At 42.4% G+C, this 20,851-nt stretch overlaps 1 protein-coding gene across 1 annotated transcript; it reads left to right on the top strand.

The window, feature by feature from the left end:
* Window positions 1-10,546: 10,546 nt before the first annotated feature.
* On the top strand, window positions 10,547-12,066 carry LOC114687077 (ubiquitin carboxyl-terminal hydrolase 29-like). The gene has a single exon (XM_028861774.2). The coding sequence runs from the start codon at window positions 11,245-11,247 to the stop codon at window positions 12,064-12,066; it is 822 nt and encodes a 273-aa protein (XP_028717607.1). The 5' UTR covers window positions 10,547-11,244.
* The last annotated feature ends 8,785 nt before the right edge of the window (window positions 12,067-20,851 follow it).

The following is a 20,851-nucleotide window of genomic DNA, read 5'->3' as shown; positions in this document are numbered from 1 at the left end:
ATCTGCATCCGCCCACTTTTCCTCTGCCTGGCCGCTGGATCACTTCACACAATGCTGGCTACATCGATGGTGAGTTTTCCCTTAGCCAGTCAGTGTAAACAGTTCCCTGGACTCCTGGGAATGACTGTCAATCATCTGGCAACCCTCTGGTGTCCCTGTCTGTGGACTTTAGTGGCTAAGGTTGGCCGCCATCGCTGACTATCACCCCTGACCATTCCCTACGACTGCGGCCTGAGGCCTTGTTTTCATTCATTTCTCATCTCTTGGACTCTTGCCCCCCGGCCCTTGTTCTTTGCTTGACAGAACACTGAGAGACTTGTGCCATTATCGATCCTCTCTTAATCTCTGGGATGCCTGAGATAGTATAGCCACTGGATCTCATTTATTATTATTTTTATTCTATTGTTTTTCTTTTTTCTCTGTCACAGCTGTGGGAAATAAGGCCTCCAACCCCATAAGCCCCACATCTCCTCTGGGATGCCTTTTAGAAACCTCAAACCTCCCAGCTTAATGGTCTACTTACAGACTTCTAAGCTTATCGGCCTCCGCACTAAAAATGGCCTAAATATCCCTTAGATAACAATAAGGAATGGCCACCTCATGGCTCACTGGGCCCGATATTTTACTGGAGTTGCCTAACTTCTGTCAGCGAGTGGGCAAATGGAAGGAGTGACCTTGTATCCAAGCCTTTTTCTATCTCTTGATTCCTCTTCCCTGCCCACGGTGCTCCTAGCTCTGCAACCCGAACCAGAGGGATCTCTCACCACCACTCTCGACCCGGCTAATGAACCCCTGCCTGTCCAGCCTCCTGCTCCTTCTCCTCCAATGACTGTTCCTTCGGCTCCCCAGCCCCTTCCTCCTCTCTGGCACTGGGCCCCTCCAACTGCCTGACTTTGGCTCCCACCTTTATGCCTCCTGTCACGAGTTCTTGAGCTGCTAAGGAACCCCACCCTAGTCAAACCAACCTGGCAGCCTTCTTGATTGGTGCCTGTGGAAGATGGACGAGTAAGGTACACGTCCCTTTCTCACTGGCAGAACTCTTTCAGATAGAAAAGAAATTGGGCTCACCATTCTTTCTTGTCTCGTCCCTGTCCGGGTAGGGGGACAGCCTTACCTAGCTCATCAGACCCCACCACTTAATTGTATTTTCAAGAGTGTTCCTCTTACTTACACATTTTGGTCATGCCAATCTGCCTTGTGCCCCTAGTGGGAAGAGATTTTTTTTTTAGTCAAGGTAGGAGTTTCCATTTTGTTTGCTCCCCCATTTGCCGGACCCCAGATTCACCAGCAGCTCCTCTCCTCCTCCCCCTCCCCCTCCTAGCATTTTAGCCCACCCAAACCCAGGGCAATTCCTCCTCATACACAGTGACACAAATAGTACCCTGCTCTCTTGAGTTCCAGAGGACACTGAGATCAACGGCCTTGTCTCCAATTTCAGAAGAATGAGGTTTCATCCCACAACTGTACTCAATCCCACTGGATTGGGAACCCCATATGTTCTTCTTCCTGACTCCCCCTCCATGTTCTCCTGTCTCTACCAACCACATTCTGCTTCATCAGTTTCCCTCCGTGTCTCTAATAACATATTTAAATTTCTAATGAACTACTCAGCTAACTGTTACAGGACCATCAGCCATAGAGCTGGAGGCCCAAGGACCATCAAATATACCCAGGCGGTAAGAAACAGTAACACTCCAGAGGTAGTCACAACCCCCAGACTCAAAAGGGTCTGGACTTTGCAAAAACAGACTTTAATATAACAGTTTATTACTGTTAAATGCCCTTAGCGCTCAATCAACTGTGTCTCCTGGATGCTGAAGTGATACTGAGATAATGAAAGGAAACAGGTGCCTTAAGGTTTGTCTCAGGTGAAAATAGGAAGCCTAATTGAAAACAATAGAAAAAGAAAGCATGTTCCAGATTTCTCTCTCTCTTGTTATATGTCCATAACTTTAACATTAACCGATACAATTCTGACAGCAGAGTACTAAACACTAAAGTATCATAGCTACCAGGTCAGGATTTTAAATTCCCATTGGTTGCTTCTTAGTATGTCTACTTAAAAATTCTTCTGAGGTCTAGGAGTTGGTTTGGACCCACTCAGACAGGTCAGAATCCACTTCAGCTTGTCCGGTCCAAGCTGTCAGATCCAAGTATTGCTGGATGATTCCACAGGGCTCAAAACAACAGCGAAGACAATCAGCTACCTCAGAACATCTGGCTAGCCCAAGAAAAGCCCCTCTCCACCCCCAACAAATTAACCGACGCCCACGAAGTCAGCTGGACGCAGTTCCGAGGGGACATGGCATCCGCATTCCCATCCACCTGCCACCCTATCCCCTTACTTTTTATAATAACAAAAAGAGTGGAATGCTATGATTCCCAGTCACTTCTGGAGTCACGTGACCATGCATGCACTGTCAGAAGTTAGGCAAAATGCTTAGTCACTCCAGAGCCTTATTTCCCATATAATCCGTGTGCAGCACAGTTCTGTAGTCTGCATGCAGCATGGTCATGTATTCTATGTGCATGCATGGCATAGCTGTGTAAGTCCATATACACACACAAAGGAGACCTGTAAAAACAGGCTGTACCTGCTGCCTGCTCTCCTTCCTTCTCGCCAGAGGTAGCACGCAGCCGTCACCCCCCTCACCTCCACCCTTTCTCTTCCCTAATAAAAACTCTTATAGTGGGTTTCGTTGTACCTCGTGTTTTCTTGCGCCTGGTAAATAACACTGACAAATAAACATTTTGTGCTTGGGTTGGGTTTATGATTCTCTTTTGATAGCGGCTAGAGTGCCTTCTTGTACCAAAGGATTTGGAATGATGGGGTGAAGGCTCTGTGTAGGCTCAGCTTGACTCCTCCATGTTCATTAGCTGTGTGGGTGTTGTCTTCAGCAATGTGGGCTTGCTGCCAGTTTGTCAAGAGCGAGCTATGGTCTTGGTAACTGCTTGGTTGTTTGGGGATTCCCATGGGACACCGTGAACAACAACTCAATTAGATGTAACCCAATCCCAGTACCAGTACTGGAAGCATCTTGGGTGACAAGAAATGGTCAGTTGGGGCTCTGTCTCCCTCATTAATTGGCAATTTCATCTAGATTGCCTTTATATATGTATATATATATGTATGTATATAGGAAGTTTCTACTGTATTAGGTTTTCATACTATGCCCTCAAATGTTTCTTAATTTTAGCTCTCTCTCCGCATATCCCCCCCACAACACCCTATCCTAGCCCCCTCCCAACCCCATCCTCTCCCCCCCCCCGCTTTTATCCACATCTATCTATTTTATTTCCCTCTCCTAAGGATATCTATCTGTTCTCTCAGGCCCTTACTCTGTACCTACCACTAGGATTCTATGGATTGTAGCTTGGTTATCATTGACTTGACAACTAATATCCACATATAATTGAATACATACAATATTTGTCTTTCTGGGTCTGGGTTACCTCCCTTGGGATGACTTTTAGTAGTTCCATCCATTTGCCTGCAAATTTCCCAATGTCTTTTGTTTGTTTGTTTGTTTTTCAAGACAGGGTTTGTCTGTGTAGCCTTGGCTGTCCTGGAACTCATTTTATAGACCAGGCTGGCCTTGAACTTATAGATCCACCTGCTTCTCCCTCCCAATGGCTGAGATCAAAAGCAGGCATGACCACCACCCAGTTGATGTCCTTCTGTTTTTAACAATTGAATAAGACTCCATTGTGTAAAAGGACCACATTCTCTCTCTCTCTCTCTCCCTTCTTTCCTTTCTTTCTTTTTTTCTCCCATACAAGGTTTTCCCTGCATGTCCCAGAACTCACTCTGTAGACCAATCTGTCTTCAAACTCAGAATCCACCTTCCTCTGCCTCCCCAGTACTGGGATTAAAGTCATGTGCCACTACCCACAGCAGTACTACATTTTCTTTATCCATTCTTCTGTTGAGGAACATCTAGGTTGTTTCCATTTTCTGCCTATTATGAATACAGCAGTGATGAATGTGGTTGAGCAAGTGTCTCTGTGGTAGGATGAAAGTGTCCTTTGGGTATATGCCCAAGAGTGGTACAGCTATTCTCGAGGTTTATCAATTTCAATTTTCCTAAAGAATCACTACACTGATTTCCACAGTGGCTGTACAAGTTTGCCCTCCCATGAACAAAAATGAAGTGTTCCTTCACATCATCTCCCACATGAGCTATCTCGTGCTATTGATCTTATCATTGCTGACAGGCACAAGATGGAATCTCAGAGTTGTTTTGATTTGCATTTCTTCAAGTGTTTCTCAGGCATTTGAGTTTCCTCTTTCGCAATTCTCTGTTTAGATCTGTATTCCAGTGTTTTTTTTGGGTTGTTTTCTTGATATCCAGCTTTCTGGATTCCTTATTTATTTTGGATATTAGCCCTGTATCAGATGTGTACTTGGTAAACATCTTTTCTAATCTGTCTGATGCTGATTCTCTCTCTCTCTCTCTCTCTCTCTCTCTCTCTCTCTCTGTTTTTTCAAGATAGAGTTTATCTGTGTAGCCTTGGCTGTCCTGGAACTCTCATTGTACACTAGGGTGGCATGGAACTCAAAGATCCACTTGTCTCTGCCTCCCAAGTGGTGGAATTACAGGCGTGCGCCACCACCCCTGGTTTTCCTCTCTTTCTTAGGAGCAAGGCTTGCCTGGAACTCACTGAGTTCTGTGTCTGGGCTCTACCTACTGAGTGATGGGATAAGGAGTAGGCTACCATGCCCAATGTAGATTTTTTTTTCATTTTATACAACTGTGTGAACATATGCCTTGTTCCTTCAAATAGCATAGGATTCCTGAGAGCTAGAGTTACAGACCATTGTGAAACATCTCCCACTCCATAAAGTGGTCCTGGACCCCAACACTGGTGTCCTCTGGAGGAGCAGCAAATGCTCTTATACACTGAGCATCTCTCCAGCCTCTTTTTTTTCTGTCCTTTTTTCTGTTATTTTTTTTTTTCTCTCCACAATCCCCTTCCCTGAGATGATAACATGGAGAATTGGGGATGGCCTTTTTAAGGACCCTTTAAATTAAGCTACATTTTGTTCTGGACTCTTTAGGTAACAGCCTGCTGTGGGATCGACTCTTTCATTAGCAGCGTGCAGCAGGATCGTGAGCAACAGCTCTGACACTCCTGAGTGGGCCTGGGTAAGTAAGCATGATTTCCTTGGAGTTGCGTTATTAAGTGTATGCACTGGATATAAGAAGGACCAACTGGAGTAGACTCATGGGACCCCTGGAATGAATGGTGGAACAAGTGACCAGGAAAGAGTAAAATGAAGAGAGCTGAGGGTGAGCGGGCCCCAGTGCAGTTGCTTTGGTGGAGATCTGCCCTGGAATGCTCGAATCCTTGGCTTGTTCCCCAGCCAGGCACAAACTGAGCATGGTGGAACTTCCATAAATCCAGCAACTCAGAGGTGGTGGATCAAGAGGATTAGGAGTTTGAGGCCATCCTTAACTACATAGTGAATGTGAGGCCATCCTGGGCTTTAAAACAGACACCCTTTTCCCAAAAAAGAAAATATTTTTTTTTAATTAGTACGTGTTTGTAGAAAGCAATAGGCTTCACTATGGCATTTAAGAGAGGCATATATAATGTCATCTTAACATTTTTGCCCCATTTATCTTTTTATTGTTTGAGAACCTCAGACAAGCATGTAACAATTTTGATCATATCCACCCCAGTTTCCCTTCCCTCCAGTTCCTCCCCTATCCTCACCATCATTTTTCCATCCCAACTTCAGGTGTGCCTTAAGAAAAGCACACCCGCCATTCATCTACATCCTTTGTCCCCAAAAGGTCTTCCCTCCCTCTCCCTTGGGAGTCACTGTCTACTTCAAAGCCCCCTCCTTTTTTTTTTTTTTTTTAAAAAAAATGTAGATTCTGCACATAAGAGAAAATATGAAATATATGTCTCTTGGTATCTGGCTTATTTTTGCTTAATGATTTGCATTTCAAATTTTCCTGCAAATAATGCAATTTTGTTCTTTTTGCCTGAACCAAGAGCCATTGTGTATATGTGCATTCATCTCTACACCTGTTTTATTTCACTACTGGCCTGTACTTGAACACTTTTTGGTAAAAATTCATAGGTGTACGGGCCCCATGTTGTACGCTTACATTGATTCTTTCAGATAAATACTCAGAGCTATAGCAGGATCACACTATAGTTTTCTTTTTAATATTTATGTATTATGTGGAGTTTTTTTTCTTGTTTTTTGGTTTCCCAAGACAGTTTTTCTCTGTGTAGCCACGACTATTGTAGAACTCACTTTGTAGACCAGGCTGGTGAGAAACTCAGGGATCCATCTGCCTCCCAAGGGCTAGGATTAAAGGTGTGAGCTACCACCCAGCTATTACATTTTTTAATTAGTTAAGGTTATTTTAATTTAATATTATTTATTTACTTATTAGGTTTTGGGACAGGGTTTCTCTGTGTAGCCCTGGTTCTTCAGGAACTTGTTCTGTAGACCAGGCTGGCCTCAGTCAGTTCCTCCTGCTTCTGTTTCCAGAGTGCTGGGATTAAAGGTGTGTGATACTATGACCAGCTACCTGCCTCTGTGCTTTTGATTGGTATTTTCCTGATGACTAGAGATGTTAAACACTTTTCATATATTTATTGGTAATCTGTATTTCTTTTTCTGACTGTTGAATGCATTTGCTTATTCATTGATTGGATGCTGTTATGAATTATGCATGAGTGGGGAACCCGATGGTATTCTGTGTTGTGTGTGCAGGGAAACATGCAGGGCAGATGCATGCCATTTAAGCATGGCAGCCGTGGCAGCCGTGGCCAGTAATTCACAACCCAGATGCTGCATCCACATGAGAGTTTATTATAATAGATGAAGAGAAGATAGGAAAGAGGGAGAGAAGAGAGAAAAAGAGGGGAGGAGGAGGAGGAGGAGGAGAGAGGTCCAGGTTGCTTACCTCCTGGGAGGAAAAGCAGAAACGAGAGAGGAAGAGGAGGAGTTTTTCCTTAGAATGAGGCTTTTATGTCAGGATGCAGGGTGGCCCAAGAGGTGGGATTTCAAGGGGAAGGAGGATTAGAATATTAACAGATACTATGTTCTGTTGTTTGCTGTTATTTGTTTTTGAGGCCTTTGTATATTCTGGATGCTGTTGCTCTCTTGTCAAAGAATGATTTTTCTCCCATTCTCCAGGCCTTCTCTTCACTCCAATCAGTGCTCTTTCTGCTGTTCAGAAGGGGTTTTTTTTTGGTGGCTTTGGAGCAGTTTGATTCTTCAGTTCTTACAGGTAAATCTGAGTCATTAAAAATCACATCCTGATTCTAATGGGGGCATGATCTGGGTCTCATGGAGTCCTACCTCAAACTCTTGTCTCTTTAGTGGAGGATAACCTTGAAATTCTGGGTCTCTTGCCTCCACTTCCAAAGAGTTAAATTACATGTGCATACTACCTAGCACCTTTTATGAGGTGCTGGAGCCAGAGAGATGGTTGTTAAGGTCCCAGCACCTAAATGGTAGCTCACAACCCTCTATGACTACAGTTCCGAGGGATCTGGCACCCTCTTGTGGTCTTCTTGTGCACTGCATGTAAGTGATGCACAGACAGGCAACACCCACACACATGAAATTGAAAATAATTTTGAGGTTGAGTTTATTATGTAGCTGTCCTATTATGTAGCTTTTTTTTTCTACTGGCTATGAGATCCTCCTGCCTCTCCAGTACTGAGATCAAAGATGTGTGTCACCACAGCCAGCCTAGAAATAAATCTTAAAAAACAATTCAAGTTCCATATTTCTAGTTCTCATCTGGTATCTAACTGTCCTCTCCACATGTCACCTCTCCTTGCAAACATATGTCCATGTTTTGTTTCAGATTCATAGGGAAGCAGGAGAGTTCAGGGTTTTCTACTCCACTAGATTTTGTTTGGGGGTATTTTTTTCCCCAAAACTTTTTTGTTGTTTTTTTGAGTCAAGGCCTTTCTACGTAGACCTGGCTGTCCTGGAATTCTGTATGTCTACCAGGCTGCCTTCAAACTCACGAAATCATCCAGCTTGCCTCCCAGTTCCTGGTTTAAATTATTTATTTTTATTTATTTGTTGTTTTGCCTGCATGCATGTCTGTGTGAGGGTATCAGATCTTGGAGTTACAGACAGTTGTTAGCTGCCATGTGGGTGCTGGGAATTGAACCCGGGTCCTCTGGAAGAGCAGACGGTGCTCTTAACCACTGAGCCATCTCTCCAGCCCCCAGTTCCTGGTTTAAATGTGTGTGCCATGCCTTGCCTGTGGAGTTGGAGTTTTTAAAATTCTCTTTATTCGTATATGCTTGTGTTCTTGCACACCAGAGCTGAAGTGTGTATGTCAGTGAAGCATTTGCAGGAGTCGGTCTCTCCTTCCACATGTGGGTGCAAGGGATGAACCTTCGGTTGTCAGGCTTGGCCGCGAGCACCATTAATCCTCTTGCCATCTGTGTTTAGTTTCTGACACTGGTCTACTGTAGCCGTGGTTAACTTCAGGCTGAATCCCTTCCCTTCCCTCTTTGGTTTGGGTTCTGTTTATCTCTCTTCTTTTTCTTTTTCTTTTCTTTTTTTGTTGAGATTGTGGTCTCACTACATACTCCATTCTTGCCTCACACATGTCCATGTCTTGGTTTAGCCTCCTCAGTACTGGAGTTATTATCATTTTGGACACTGTGAAGATTTGTCACTGTGATTGGTTTAACAAAGAAGCTGACTGGCCAATAGCTGAACAGATTCAGGTTAGGCAGGAGAGCCACACCAGGAGAATACTGGGAGAAAGAAAGGTTGAGTCTGGAGTCACCAGCCAGCTAGAGATGGAGTCGATGAACCTGCCACGTTAATAACACCACATGGCAGAGAGTAAATAAGGAATATGTGTTAACTTAAATTGTAAGAGCCAGTTAGAAATAAGCCTGAGCCACTGGCCAAGCATTTATAATTAACATAAGTCTCAGTGTGTTTATTTGAGAGTGGCTCTAGGACAGGAAACCTCTGCCTACATATACATAGTCACATAGAGCAGATTTGTTTGTGTGTGAGTCTAGGGATTGAATTTAGAGTCTTGTGCATACTGGATGCTTTAACCACTGAGCTGTATCATCAACCTTTCATACATTGACATTTGTACTCCATGGTTTTTATCATCTGACCATTGCAGGACTGAATATCTGGATCTGGAATCTGCAATCAAAAAGGCCAGCACCAGCGGTGACCACTCAGGCTCATCTTCCTAACTGTTGCATTTGCACCAGAGACTAGAATCTGACCAGAACTTCATTGTCTGGGCATCATCAGGGCGACAGAGAAGAGCAGAGGCACCAGTGAGACCAGACGTGCACTGTCTCCACATTTCACTTGAGGTACTTGTAGTTTTCATTTCTCTTGCTGTGATAAACAATCTGGAAAACAAAACTTAGAGAAACTTAGGAGGATGGGGAAGGTTTATTTCAGTCCACAGTCATAAGTTACAGTCCATCACTTCTGGTAAGTCACAACTGCAGGAACTTGAATCAGCTGGTCATATGATAGCCACAGCTAAGAGAAGAGAGAAAATGAATGTATGTGTACATCTTTCTCTCCTCTTGTATCATTTAGTAACCCAAAGCAGGGAATTGTGCCACAAGCTTTCATGCTGGGTCTTCCATATTAATTATGCAACCAAGACAATCACCCAGGACAACCTGATCTAGACAAAAACTCACTGAGACTCAATTTCCAGGTTGTTGTAGATTATGGCAAGTACACAAATAGAACTAATCATCACAATTAAACATTGGGACAGAAAAAGAGAAAGCAAACACACTCTGAGCGTGTCTTCCAGAGAATGAACACAGCTTCAATAGCTCAGAGGTTAAAGCGTGTACTTGAGAATGTAATTGAACAACTCAGTGGTTAAGGGCATACAGTGCTCTTACAGAGGACCTGAGCTCAAGTTTCTAGCCCCTCCACTGGGTGGATCAAAACTGTAATGCTAGTTCTAGGGGCTCTGATGCCCTCTTCTGGATTTTGAGGGCACTGCACTCACATGTGCACAAATGCACACACTTACACATAATTAAATAATTTTTATTTAAAGGATATAAGTAACTCCAGTTTCTGCTAATTGGAATTGATAAATCATAATTATAAATATTTAAAGAAAATGTAAGCTTTCCCATTTTGTAGTACTTGAGGCATGAAGAGAGAAATAAAAGCCGATTCTGGTCAGTTAGAGTTTTACAAACAACAACAACAACAACAACAAAACAAAACAAAACAAAAAAACATTGTGATGAATACATTTTGAGTCACAATCTCTGTGTGTATTGTGTTTTTTGTTTGTTTTTAGATTACACGAGCTTTCTCTGTGAAGAAAGAATGACTCCTCTAAAGATAAACGGCTTTGTCCAAATCCGAAGCAAGAACCGGAGCAAGCACACCCGGGCTTCTCAGTGGAAAGAAGCAGTCATCCAAATAGTAGAAAGAAAACAGAAGGTTAATCTGGTGGTTTCCTTTAAGTTGGAAGGAAGGAGCAGGGTTTTTTCAGCTGGGTGATAATGTGTCAGGTGTAGTGGTTTAGTTCTGGTGAGACAGGAGAGCATCATCTGCATTTAACTCTGAAAGATGACACTTCCTTACTCATTGACAAGTTATCCTCTGTAGATGTTGAAAGGCTGAAGTCATTACTAGATTCTTTTCATCCATGTGAATCCCAACAGCTTGAGGAACCCAAGAGTAGTCAGCATGTTCTTGAGAGTAGTGATCCATTTTGCACGAAGCACCAGGAGTCAGTTGCTGGATCCCTGAATACTAAACAAGAAAGTGGAGCTCCGGGGCCCATGAAGATGCCACTTTTGTGGCCAAACTCCAGCAGCAGCCATGTTGAAAAAGAGAGAGTAGAAAAACCGAGCATAAAGAGGAAGAGAAAATCAACACCCAGTGTAGAAATAATTGAGGAGATTCTCGAAGTAAATAATCCTGAACCAGAAAAGAAATCCAAGACCTATAACTCCAGGAATAAAAGATGCAAAGGAGAGAAACCAATGGCTTTAAGAGATCAGGAAAAGCTTAACATTTGGAAACTTGAAACCTTCATTCAATACCAACGCCTGCTGGAGGCCTAACCTAGATGACACTATTCTTCCAACACTAGCATGGTCTGATGAAGGTGGATCAAAGTTTAGCCAGGAAACCAAACATATGACCTGCAGCCTCCTCTTGAGACTTACGCAAAGCAACTGAAACGTGAAGGCTTCCCCAATTTGGGAAATACCTGTTACATGAATTCCATTTTACAATCTGTCTTTGGGATTCCAACGTTTGCAAAGGACTTGCTCACACAAGGTATTCCATGGGAGAAAGTTTCCTATGATGATCTTATCAAGCCCTTAAGTCAACTGCTTGTCTTGAAAGACATCCGAGATATAGAGGTCAAGGGAGAGTTACTCATTAATGTCAAGAAATCCATCTCCACAGTTGCAGACACATTCTTGGGTGATGAACAGAATGATGCCCATGAATTTCTAAGTCAGTGCTTAGACCAGTTGAAACTGAACATGGAAAAACTAAATACCATGTGGCTCACTGAGATGGACAATGACGCTGAAGAATCATCTCTATCAACATATGATGAGAATGCCATCCCCAAAAGGTTTGTTTGTCCTGTCAGTGCTAATTTTGAAATAGAGCTGCAGAGCTCTATTGTTTGTGAGGCCTGTGGTGAGGCTACTCTCAACACTGAAGTGAGTAATTACCTCTCTGTTGACCTGCACCAAGGCACAAGAGAACAGCCTCTATCAATTCAAAAGTCACTTGATCTTTTCTTTACACCAGAAAAAATTGAGCGTAATTGTGCGAAGTGCAAGAACAAGAATTCAGTTCTCAAGTACACTTTGAAGAGGCTCCCCAGGGTCCTCATTGTTCATCTGAAACGCTACCACTTGACCGCAAATGGGTTGTTGGTGAAGAGTCAGCAGCCAGTTGAGATTTCTAAGTATCTAAATGTATCTTCCCACTTCAATGAAAACATAAAAGAACCACTTTCCTTGACCAGCAAGACATCTTATGAGGACTGTGATGTCCCAATGTCCCTGAAGAGATGATGCTCCTCGGCCAGCCAATACCATCTAGGAGTGTGAAGAACTATGAGAAAATTAATGTATATGGAACAGCAGATCGTCACACTACCACTGAGATGTTCAATTATTTTTTATGATCTTAAAGAGCAAATGATTCTGGAAGGATCTCAAGAAATGGCTGAACAGCTCTCCAGAATCCTGGGACTAGATTCCACAAGGAATTCCTTCCTCAGGGATCACCTGAAAGTGTTAGGGATTTTGCAGAAGACACAGAGAAGGATATGCATACATCTTTAGATTTGAGAGATGACATAGATGATGAATACTCTCTTGGTGCATGTGGAATCCTGAAAGCAGCAATTTTCTGGGAAGCAACTACCTATTGGATGTTATTTGATGAGGCAGAAAGTATGGTATTTGGAGATGATCCTCAGAATTACAGACTGGTCAGTGTTGTCAGCCATTTTGGGAGCTCCCAAGATTCAGGTCATTATGTAAGCGATGTGTATGATTTTCAAAAGCAAGCATGGCTCCTGTACAGTGATGTCCAAGTGTTCGAGATCCCAGAGGCCTTGATTCAGGAGAATCGGCTTTCACATGGATACATTTTTTTTTAACATGCGAAATGAGCTTTTTGAGTGGCTGTTGAAAAAGGCATCAGAGTGCAAGTTGCTTAACACACCTAAAGAGCAACAGAAGAATATGGATCTTTTCTAACACTGCTTAATGGCTTTACATACTTCCTGGAAGAATCCTAAATTCTACCCATAAGGAAGACCCATCAAGCTCAATGGAAAACTCAAAAAACAAAACAGAACAAAACAAAACAAAACAAAACAAAACATAACAAAACAAAACAAAACATAACAAAACAAAACAAAACAAAACAAAACAAAACATCACATCACATCACATCACATCACATCACATAGCAAAACAAACAAAATATTAGGACAGAAACCCATACATCCATGATGCAGGCTATATACCATTTTCTCCAACAAGGCTATAGTGATGCTTTTCATGTATTTTTTTTATTTGTTTGCTTTTGTTTGTTTTGTGTTTGTTTTTGTTTTCGTGAGACAGTGTTTTTCTGTGTAGCTATAGCTGTTCTGGAAGTCACTCTGTAGAGCAGGCTGGCCCCAAACTCAGAGATATATCTTCCTCTGCCTCCCAAGTGCTTTGATCTATAAGGTGTGTGCCACTACTCCCCAGCGGCGGGAGGATTTTTTTAAAAATGATTTTTATTTTTATTTAACGTGTTTTGCCTGCATGTCTGTCTGTGTGAAGGTGTTGAGTTTTCTGAAACTGTTATTACAGGCAGTTGTGAGCTGCATGTTATGTGCACCAAGCCTTCTCTCTAGCCCTAGTGCAGTGGTGTTTTCAATGTCATTCTGAACCAATACAGCATAGCAAGGAACTGATGAAAGGTCAAATGTTAGTGTCCAACCTCGTAATGGATTCAGAACCAATACTGATGGACTTAAAAGTTTGGGAAACAGTGTGTAAAATGTCTTATTTTGTTAGTGTATATATGAATTGCTCACGTCATCTGGAGGGTTTTCATGGTATTGTTTGCTTTCGCTGAATTCATGTATACCATTCTATTGCAATTTATTAAAATCATTGTTTTCTATATGTGTTTGTGACTCGTTGCTGATGAATGTATCTAGCTGCTCACCAACTAACTGGTTTTGTGCTTCCTTTTCAGAATTGCGGGACATAGCATCAGGGTTACACAGGAAATGAAATAGAGTATGGTAAATTTTGCAAATTCAAACAGCTCTCTAAGGGCTCAGTGGATGAAACACTTGCCATTTAGCATGATGACACCAGTCCTGCAAGCTGTCCTCTGACCTCTAGAGGAGCTAGCACATGGGTATATATGCATAAATCAATGAATGAATGAAATCTAATAAGATTTTTGAATCTCACTATGTAGCTCTCTCTGGCTTGAAACCTCTAACATAGATCAGGATACCATCAACACAGATTTGTACTTGCCTTGCTCCTGAGTGCTAGTATTTAAAGTCTGGACCACAGTGCCTAGCATAATAACATTTTTAAAACACCCTTTTAAAAAATTTTGAAGTGCCAAATATACTTCTTACATTTAAATCCTGATGATATGAGAAAATGGAGGGGTTCAAGGGACAGGGGGTCTGAGACAGACAGTCCTTTGTGTGAGAGCCTCATAAATTAACACAAACAGCATGGTGGGGTTCTAAAGAGAACATTTCAGTTCATAAGACAAAGCAAGGTTTCCCTTAGTTCCCAAAAGAAGGAAGAGACCCTGTGCCATGAAGCAGCAGACTTCCTTAATACATAGCCCAAAGGACAGACTTGCTTTCAGCCTGTTAACCTGATTTCTGGGTAGCAAGGGGAAGGGAAACCAGCTGGGGTTGCTGGCTATGAGGTATGTAGCCTGATCTGAGACACCCACACCACATCTGTTTCAGATGCACAAAAACATAGTACTGATCCTCTGAAGGGGCTGGGGAGATAGTTCAGTAGTTCAGCACACTTGCTGTGTCAGCAGGACCCGAGTTCAAATCCCCAGCACCCACATAACAAGCTCCTCATTGCCGTGTGTGCCTGTGACTCAGCACTGGGGAGTAGACAAGGGTGGATTCCACAGCTCACTAACATTCGACATGGCCACAATGGGAAGTGTAAGGTTTCAGGTGTGGGACATTCACCAGAGAAAACTGCTGGGCCGATGTGCTAAGGTCTGGGGCCCTGTTCACAGCTGAATTGTATTTCTAAAAGGAAACATGTGGAAAGTGATAGAAAACACTCCATGTCCTCTGGCTTCACATGTGCAAGCTCACAGGTGGAAACACCACACAAATGATATTTTTCAAATTCCTCATTTGGGCTGCAGAAATGGTTAAGCTCACTTGCTACACTTTTCAGAGGACCAATGTTCAATTCCTAGTATCCACATGGTGGTTTCCACTCTCCGTAACTCCAGATACAGAGGATCAATGCCCTCTTCTGGTTTTGTGGTACACAGACAAAACACTCTATGTTATAGCACTGCCCACTTCCACCATCAAAAAGGTACAATATAGTCTTGTGCCTGAATTTAAAGAGCTTACAAAAATTCTCAGTATTATACTGTGTAAAAACATTTACAAACGTTAACATTTTGAGGGTATAAAAAGTCTAAAAGCCTGGTAATGTATAAAATATGGGGCAAAATTAAGTGAGGGTGGTAGGTGAAAGAAAGGAATAGTTTTAGAACAGTGGTTTCTCAATACATTTGTGTTCAATACAATAAATTAGCAAAAATTACTGTTATGAAGTAGCAATGAAAATAATTTTTATGGTTGAGGGGGGTCATCACAGCATGAGGAACTGTATTAAAGAAAGTGTTGTATATTTGGAAGGTTGAAATCCAGTGGTCTAGAACATCTTATGATCTGACAGATAATTCTTTGTTCATTTAAAAGAAGGAAAATTTAAACATTTATTCATGTATTTCATGTATATGAGTGTCTGTCTTCACACTTAACAGAAGAAGGAATCAGATTCCATTACAGATGGTTGTGAGCCACCATGTGATTGCTGGAATTGAACTCTGGAAATGCAGTCAAGTGCTCATAACCTCTGAACCATCTCTCCAGCCCTTCAATTTTTTTTTTTTTAGGAAGAGTCTATATTTGCTTCCATATATCAGATCTGGAGAGGAAACAAAATGAACATAGTGAACAGGAATTTTCAAAGTGGACGAGTTTTGCACTGAGGCTAAGGGAATGGACAAAATTAAGTGCTTTATAAACATGAAAAAGTCACAGTGAGACACATTTTTGTACAATTGATACAAGCATTAAAAACTTCCCAGTGGTGGTGGGCCAGTTTTTTTTTTTTTTTAACTTCCATGGATTTGTGGCTTTTTCAAAGTTTTCTTTCTTCTCTTTTAATTTTTTAAATTCATTTTTACATACTAACACAGATTCCCCTGTCACTCTCCTGCTCACCACCCTACATCCCTCCCCTCCAACCCACCCCTCATCCCTTCCTCCTACAGGGTAAGTTCTCCCATGGGGGGAAAGCTAAGCCTGGTACATTCACTTGAGGCAGAACTAAGCCCTCCCAACTTCAATGGGGGCGGTGAGCAAGGTGTCTGGCCACATGTAACAGGGTCCAGAAAGCCAGCTCATGCACCAGGAGCAGATCTTGATCACACTGCCAGGGGCCTCAAAATAGATTCCACTACACAACCGTCTGCTGTGTGCAGAGGGCCTATCCAGTCCCATGGAGGCTCCACAGCTGTTGGTCCACAGTTCATGAGTTCCCACTAGTTTAGTTTGGTTGTCTCTGTACATTTCCCCATCATGATCTTAATTCCTTTGCCCATATAATCCCTTCTCCCTCTCTTTGACTGGACTCCTGGAGCTCAGCCTGGTTGTTTTGGCTGTGGATCTCTGCATCTGTTTCCATCAGTTACTGGATGAAGGCTCTATGATGACAGTTAGGGTATTCACCAATCTGATTATTAGGGTAGGCCAGTTCAGACACCCTCTCCACTATTGCTAGTAGTCTAATCTGGGGTCGTCTTGTGAATTCCTGGGAATTTTCCTAGCACCAGGTTTCTCCCTTATCCATAATGTCCCTTCTATCAAGATATCTCATTCATTGCCTCCTACTCTGTCCCTCTCCCAGCTCGACCATCCATTTCCTCATGTTCTCATCCCCCATCTCTACCCTTCATTGCATACCCCTTCTCATCCCCAGTTTTACTCATGGAGATCTCTTCTGTTTCCCCTTCCCAAGGTGATCCATATATCCTTCTTAGGATCTCCTTCTTTCCTAGCTTCTTTGGACCTGGGGTTTTAGTCCTGATTATCCTTTGCTTTACATCTAGTATCCATGTGTGAGTGAGTACATGCCATGTTTGTATTTCTGAGTCTGGATTACCTCACTCAGGATGATATTTTCTAGTTCCATCTATGTGCCTACAAATTTCATGATGTCATTGATTTTTTAACAGCTGAGTAATACTCCACTGTGTATATGTACCACATTTTCTTTATCCATTTTTTTTTGGATGAGGGGCATCTAGGTTGCTTTCAGGTTCTGGATATTATGAATAATGCTGTTATGAACATAGTTCAGCAAGTGTCCTCGTGTTATGAGCATCCCTTGGCTATATGCCCATTTTTTTTTTAAGTGTCAGGAAACTGATGTCATAGCTCCTTGGTAGAGTGCTTAACCAACATAGAGGAATCCTGAAATTCACCTTCACCACCACATAAGCCAGATATGATGGAGCAAACTCATAATCACTGCATTTAGGAGATGGAGGCAGGAGGACCAGGAAGGAGCTCAAGGTTTAATAATGAGTTTGAGGACAACCAGGGCTACATAGACTTCATCTCAATAATGAGGTCAGGGTATTGTAGGGATTTTGTTTTGTTGAGAAAGTGTTTTCTCTGTGAAACAGTCCCTGGCTGCCCTGGAACTCACTCCTTAGACCAGGCTGGCCTAGAACTCACAGAGATCCTCATGCTTCTGCCTCCTAAGTACTGGGATTAAAGGTGTACACCACCACTGCCCGGATCTAACATTTCTCTATTTCTGTATATCTTTTCTTCCCTTCTTATTGTGTGACTGACTGTAAGGATGGGTGGCTGCCCCCTGTTATCCTCCTCGCTCCTTCTTCTCTTCCTCTCATTATTCTTCCTTCTATTTACTCATTTTTTTTCCAGCTAGCCCCATCTATTCTTCTGACTAGATATTGGCTGTGCAGCTCCTTCTATGCAGACCTGGCTGTCTAGGAATTCTGCTGTCACCCAGGCTTGCTTCAAACTCACATGGATCATCCTGCTTGGCTCCGAAGTGCTGGGATTAGAGGTTTGTGCTTGCATTTCCTGTGGAGTTGGTTCTTTAAATCATATTTATTTATTTGTAAATGCCTGTGTTCTTGCACACAACAGCTAGAGTGTGTAACAGGTCAGAGAACACATTGTAAGAGTAGATATTAATACACACGTGGGTGCAAGGAATCAAACTCAGGTTGTCAGGCTGGGCAGCAAGCTCCCTTGAACTATAATGGCAGGTGATTTTAGTTTTTGACACTGGTCTAGGTAGCTACTATAGAGCTATAGTAATAAAAACAGAATAGTATTGGCATAAAAAGGAGGATCAATGGAATAGAATCAAAGACCCTGACATCAATCCACACACCCATGAACACCTGATTTTTGACAAAGATGCCAAAATTATACAATGGAAAAAAGAAAGCGTCTTCAACAAATGGTGTTAGCATAACTAGATGTTGGCATGTAGAAGATTGCAAATAGATACATATCTATGGCCATGCACAAAACTCAAATCCATGTGGAACAAAAACTCAACATAAATGCAGGTATACTTAACCTGATAGAAGAGAAAGTTGGAAGTAGCCTTGAATGCATTGACACAGGAGATCACTTCCTGAAAATAACAGCAGTAGTATAGACACTGAGCTTGATAAATGGGACTTTCTGAAAATGAAAATCTTCTGCAAGGCAAAGGAGAATGCAATAAGACAAAACATCTGTCCTATAATGGGAAAAGATCTTCACCAACCCCAGAGGGCTGATCTCTAAAATATATAAATAATACAATAAACTAGACATCAAAATACCAAATTATCCAATTAAAAATTGGGTGCAGATATAAACAGAGACTTCTCAACAGAAGAATCTCAAATGGCCAAGATACACTTAAGGAATTGTTCAGCATCCTTTGTCATCAGGAAGTGCAATTATTTATTTCACCTTTGTGGTTTTTGTGTGCTTCTGTCTCTGCACAACATGCATGCAGTGTCCACAATGACCACAAGATGGGGGTAGTACCTTGGAATCGTGACCAGAGAGAATTGTGAGCCACATTTAGGTGCTGGAGCTTAACAGCCATCAATCTGGACCCTGAATTTAGAATTCATAAAAGAAACTAAAGACCTAATGTAGATCAGATAGAAAAGCTTTAGGGAACAGACAGATTTATCCTCAGTGAGACCTCAAGCACAGCACAAGGAAGCCTTGAGATCCACAGATCCAACAATTGACAATGTAAAAACAGGTTTTAGTCATGACCATACCCCTGGTGCAAAAAGAGATTTTTAAGATTGGTAGAGCATGCAAGAGGACATTGGAGAAGGAACCAGCACATCTGTGCTTGAGTTTGGGGATTGCAATTGATCAAACCCTTGTATGGAGAGAAGGTGTCACAGTTATATCCAATGTCAAATACCCACCCTCCACAGGCTAAGAATGAGGCCATCTCCAAAACTCTGTGGACAAGAGGGCAGGAGATGATTGGCTCAGACCTAAGATTTTACAACTATCCTGGCAGGAAGAGAGATTCTCTTTGTTTGTTTGTTTGTTTGTTTTGGTTTCTTGAGACAGGGTTTGTCTGTGTAGCCCTGGCTGTCCTAGAACTGGTTCTGCAGACCAGGTTGGCCTTGAACTAAGAGATCTACCTTCCTCTGTCTCCCAAGTGCTGGGATTAAAGGTGTGTGCCACCACTGCCCTGTGTTATATTTTCCTTATACTTTAATGTACATATTTCTCCCAGTAATAAGTCCCTAATATACATGAACATGTTAAAAAAGACAGGAAACCTACTGGCGTGGGTGTGGATAAATATACGAGCATGTCCAGACAAGGTGAACACTTTTGCCCACTGAAACCACCCACCTTGACTAGAGTTAGTCTCCAGAAGTATCACTGAAACATAAAATTCCTGGAGTCTTTTCTTTTACCATGACTCAGTAAGATGGTTGCATGAATTAGCCACAGGGTTTTGATTAGATTGCATAATATTTAAAGGTACGATTTGTTTTCTGCAAGAATATAATATTCAGTGATCTCTGCACAAAGGCCATGGAACACATTTTTTATATTTCTAGTCTTTAGAATTCATTGGAATCTTTTTGTTATCAGCTTTGTTTGTTTTGCCTGGATTTTTTTTTGTTTGTTTGTTTCAGTTTTTGTTTTTTTGAGACAGGGTCTCCTGACTAGTCCTGGATGACCTGAAACTCACAATATAGATTCCCAGGCTGGCCTCAACCTCACAGAGGTCCTCCTGCTTCTGCCTCCGAGGTGCTGGGATTAAAGGTTTGCACCACAAGCCCAGCCTTGTTATCATTTTGAGACAGGGTCTCACACTGCACTGGAACTTCATATCTAGCCCTGTTTGGCGTCTCACTCACAGCAATCCTCCCTCCCCAGCCTTGTGAACGCTGAGTTTCTAGCATTAGGTACACACCTGCCTTCAGTGATGGATTCTACAGATGGGGATTTGCTGTTACAGGGAGAGTGACCTTTGAGGACATCACTGTGACTTCACCCAGAGGAGTGGCAGGGTTTGAACCTGAGCACAGACACTTGTATAAGGATGTGATGTTGGAGAACTACAGCAACCTGGCCTCTGTGGGTGAGGAGGGCTTTGGGACTGAGGAGGGGGTGATGGCCTGAAGTCTGAAATAGATAAGGACCTTTTCCAGGTTGAGCAGGTTTGTTTTCTGGTCCACTTGTCACTGTTGGGTATCCTATGTGAGTCAGGATTAGGATGAAGCAAGAGAGGAGTTGTGGAGCCTAATTTTGTGATTGCTTTATTGCTTTGCTTGTGTGTGTCTGTGTCTATGTCTGTTTTGACCCCCCTCTCTCTCTGTGTGAATATGAGCATGCTCATGGCATGGCATGCCAGGTGAAGGTCTGAGGACATCTTGCAAGGCAAGCCTTATTTCACCCTTTGACTGTATTTTTTTTTTCATATTAAAATTTACTGGACCTCAGACAGTAAAAATAGTAAGTCA

The sequence above is a fragment of the Peromyscus leucopus genome, chromosome 1, assembly GCF_004664715.2.
Source record: "Peromyscus leucopus breed LL Stock chromosome 1, UCI_PerLeu_2.1, whole genome shotgun sequence".
NCBI lineage: Eukaryota > Metazoa > Chordata > Mammalia > Rodentia > Cricetidae > Peromyscus > Peromyscus leucopus.
Note: the sequence above shows the minus strand (reverse complement) of the source record. Positions and strands in the feature narration are given on the sequence as shown.

What these genes read in the sequence shown, in the direction of transcription:
- LOC114687077 (XM_028861774.2), top strand. Translation starts at nt 11,245, where the DNA reads ATGAATTCCATTTTACAATCTGTCTTTGGGATTCCAACGTTTGCAAAG.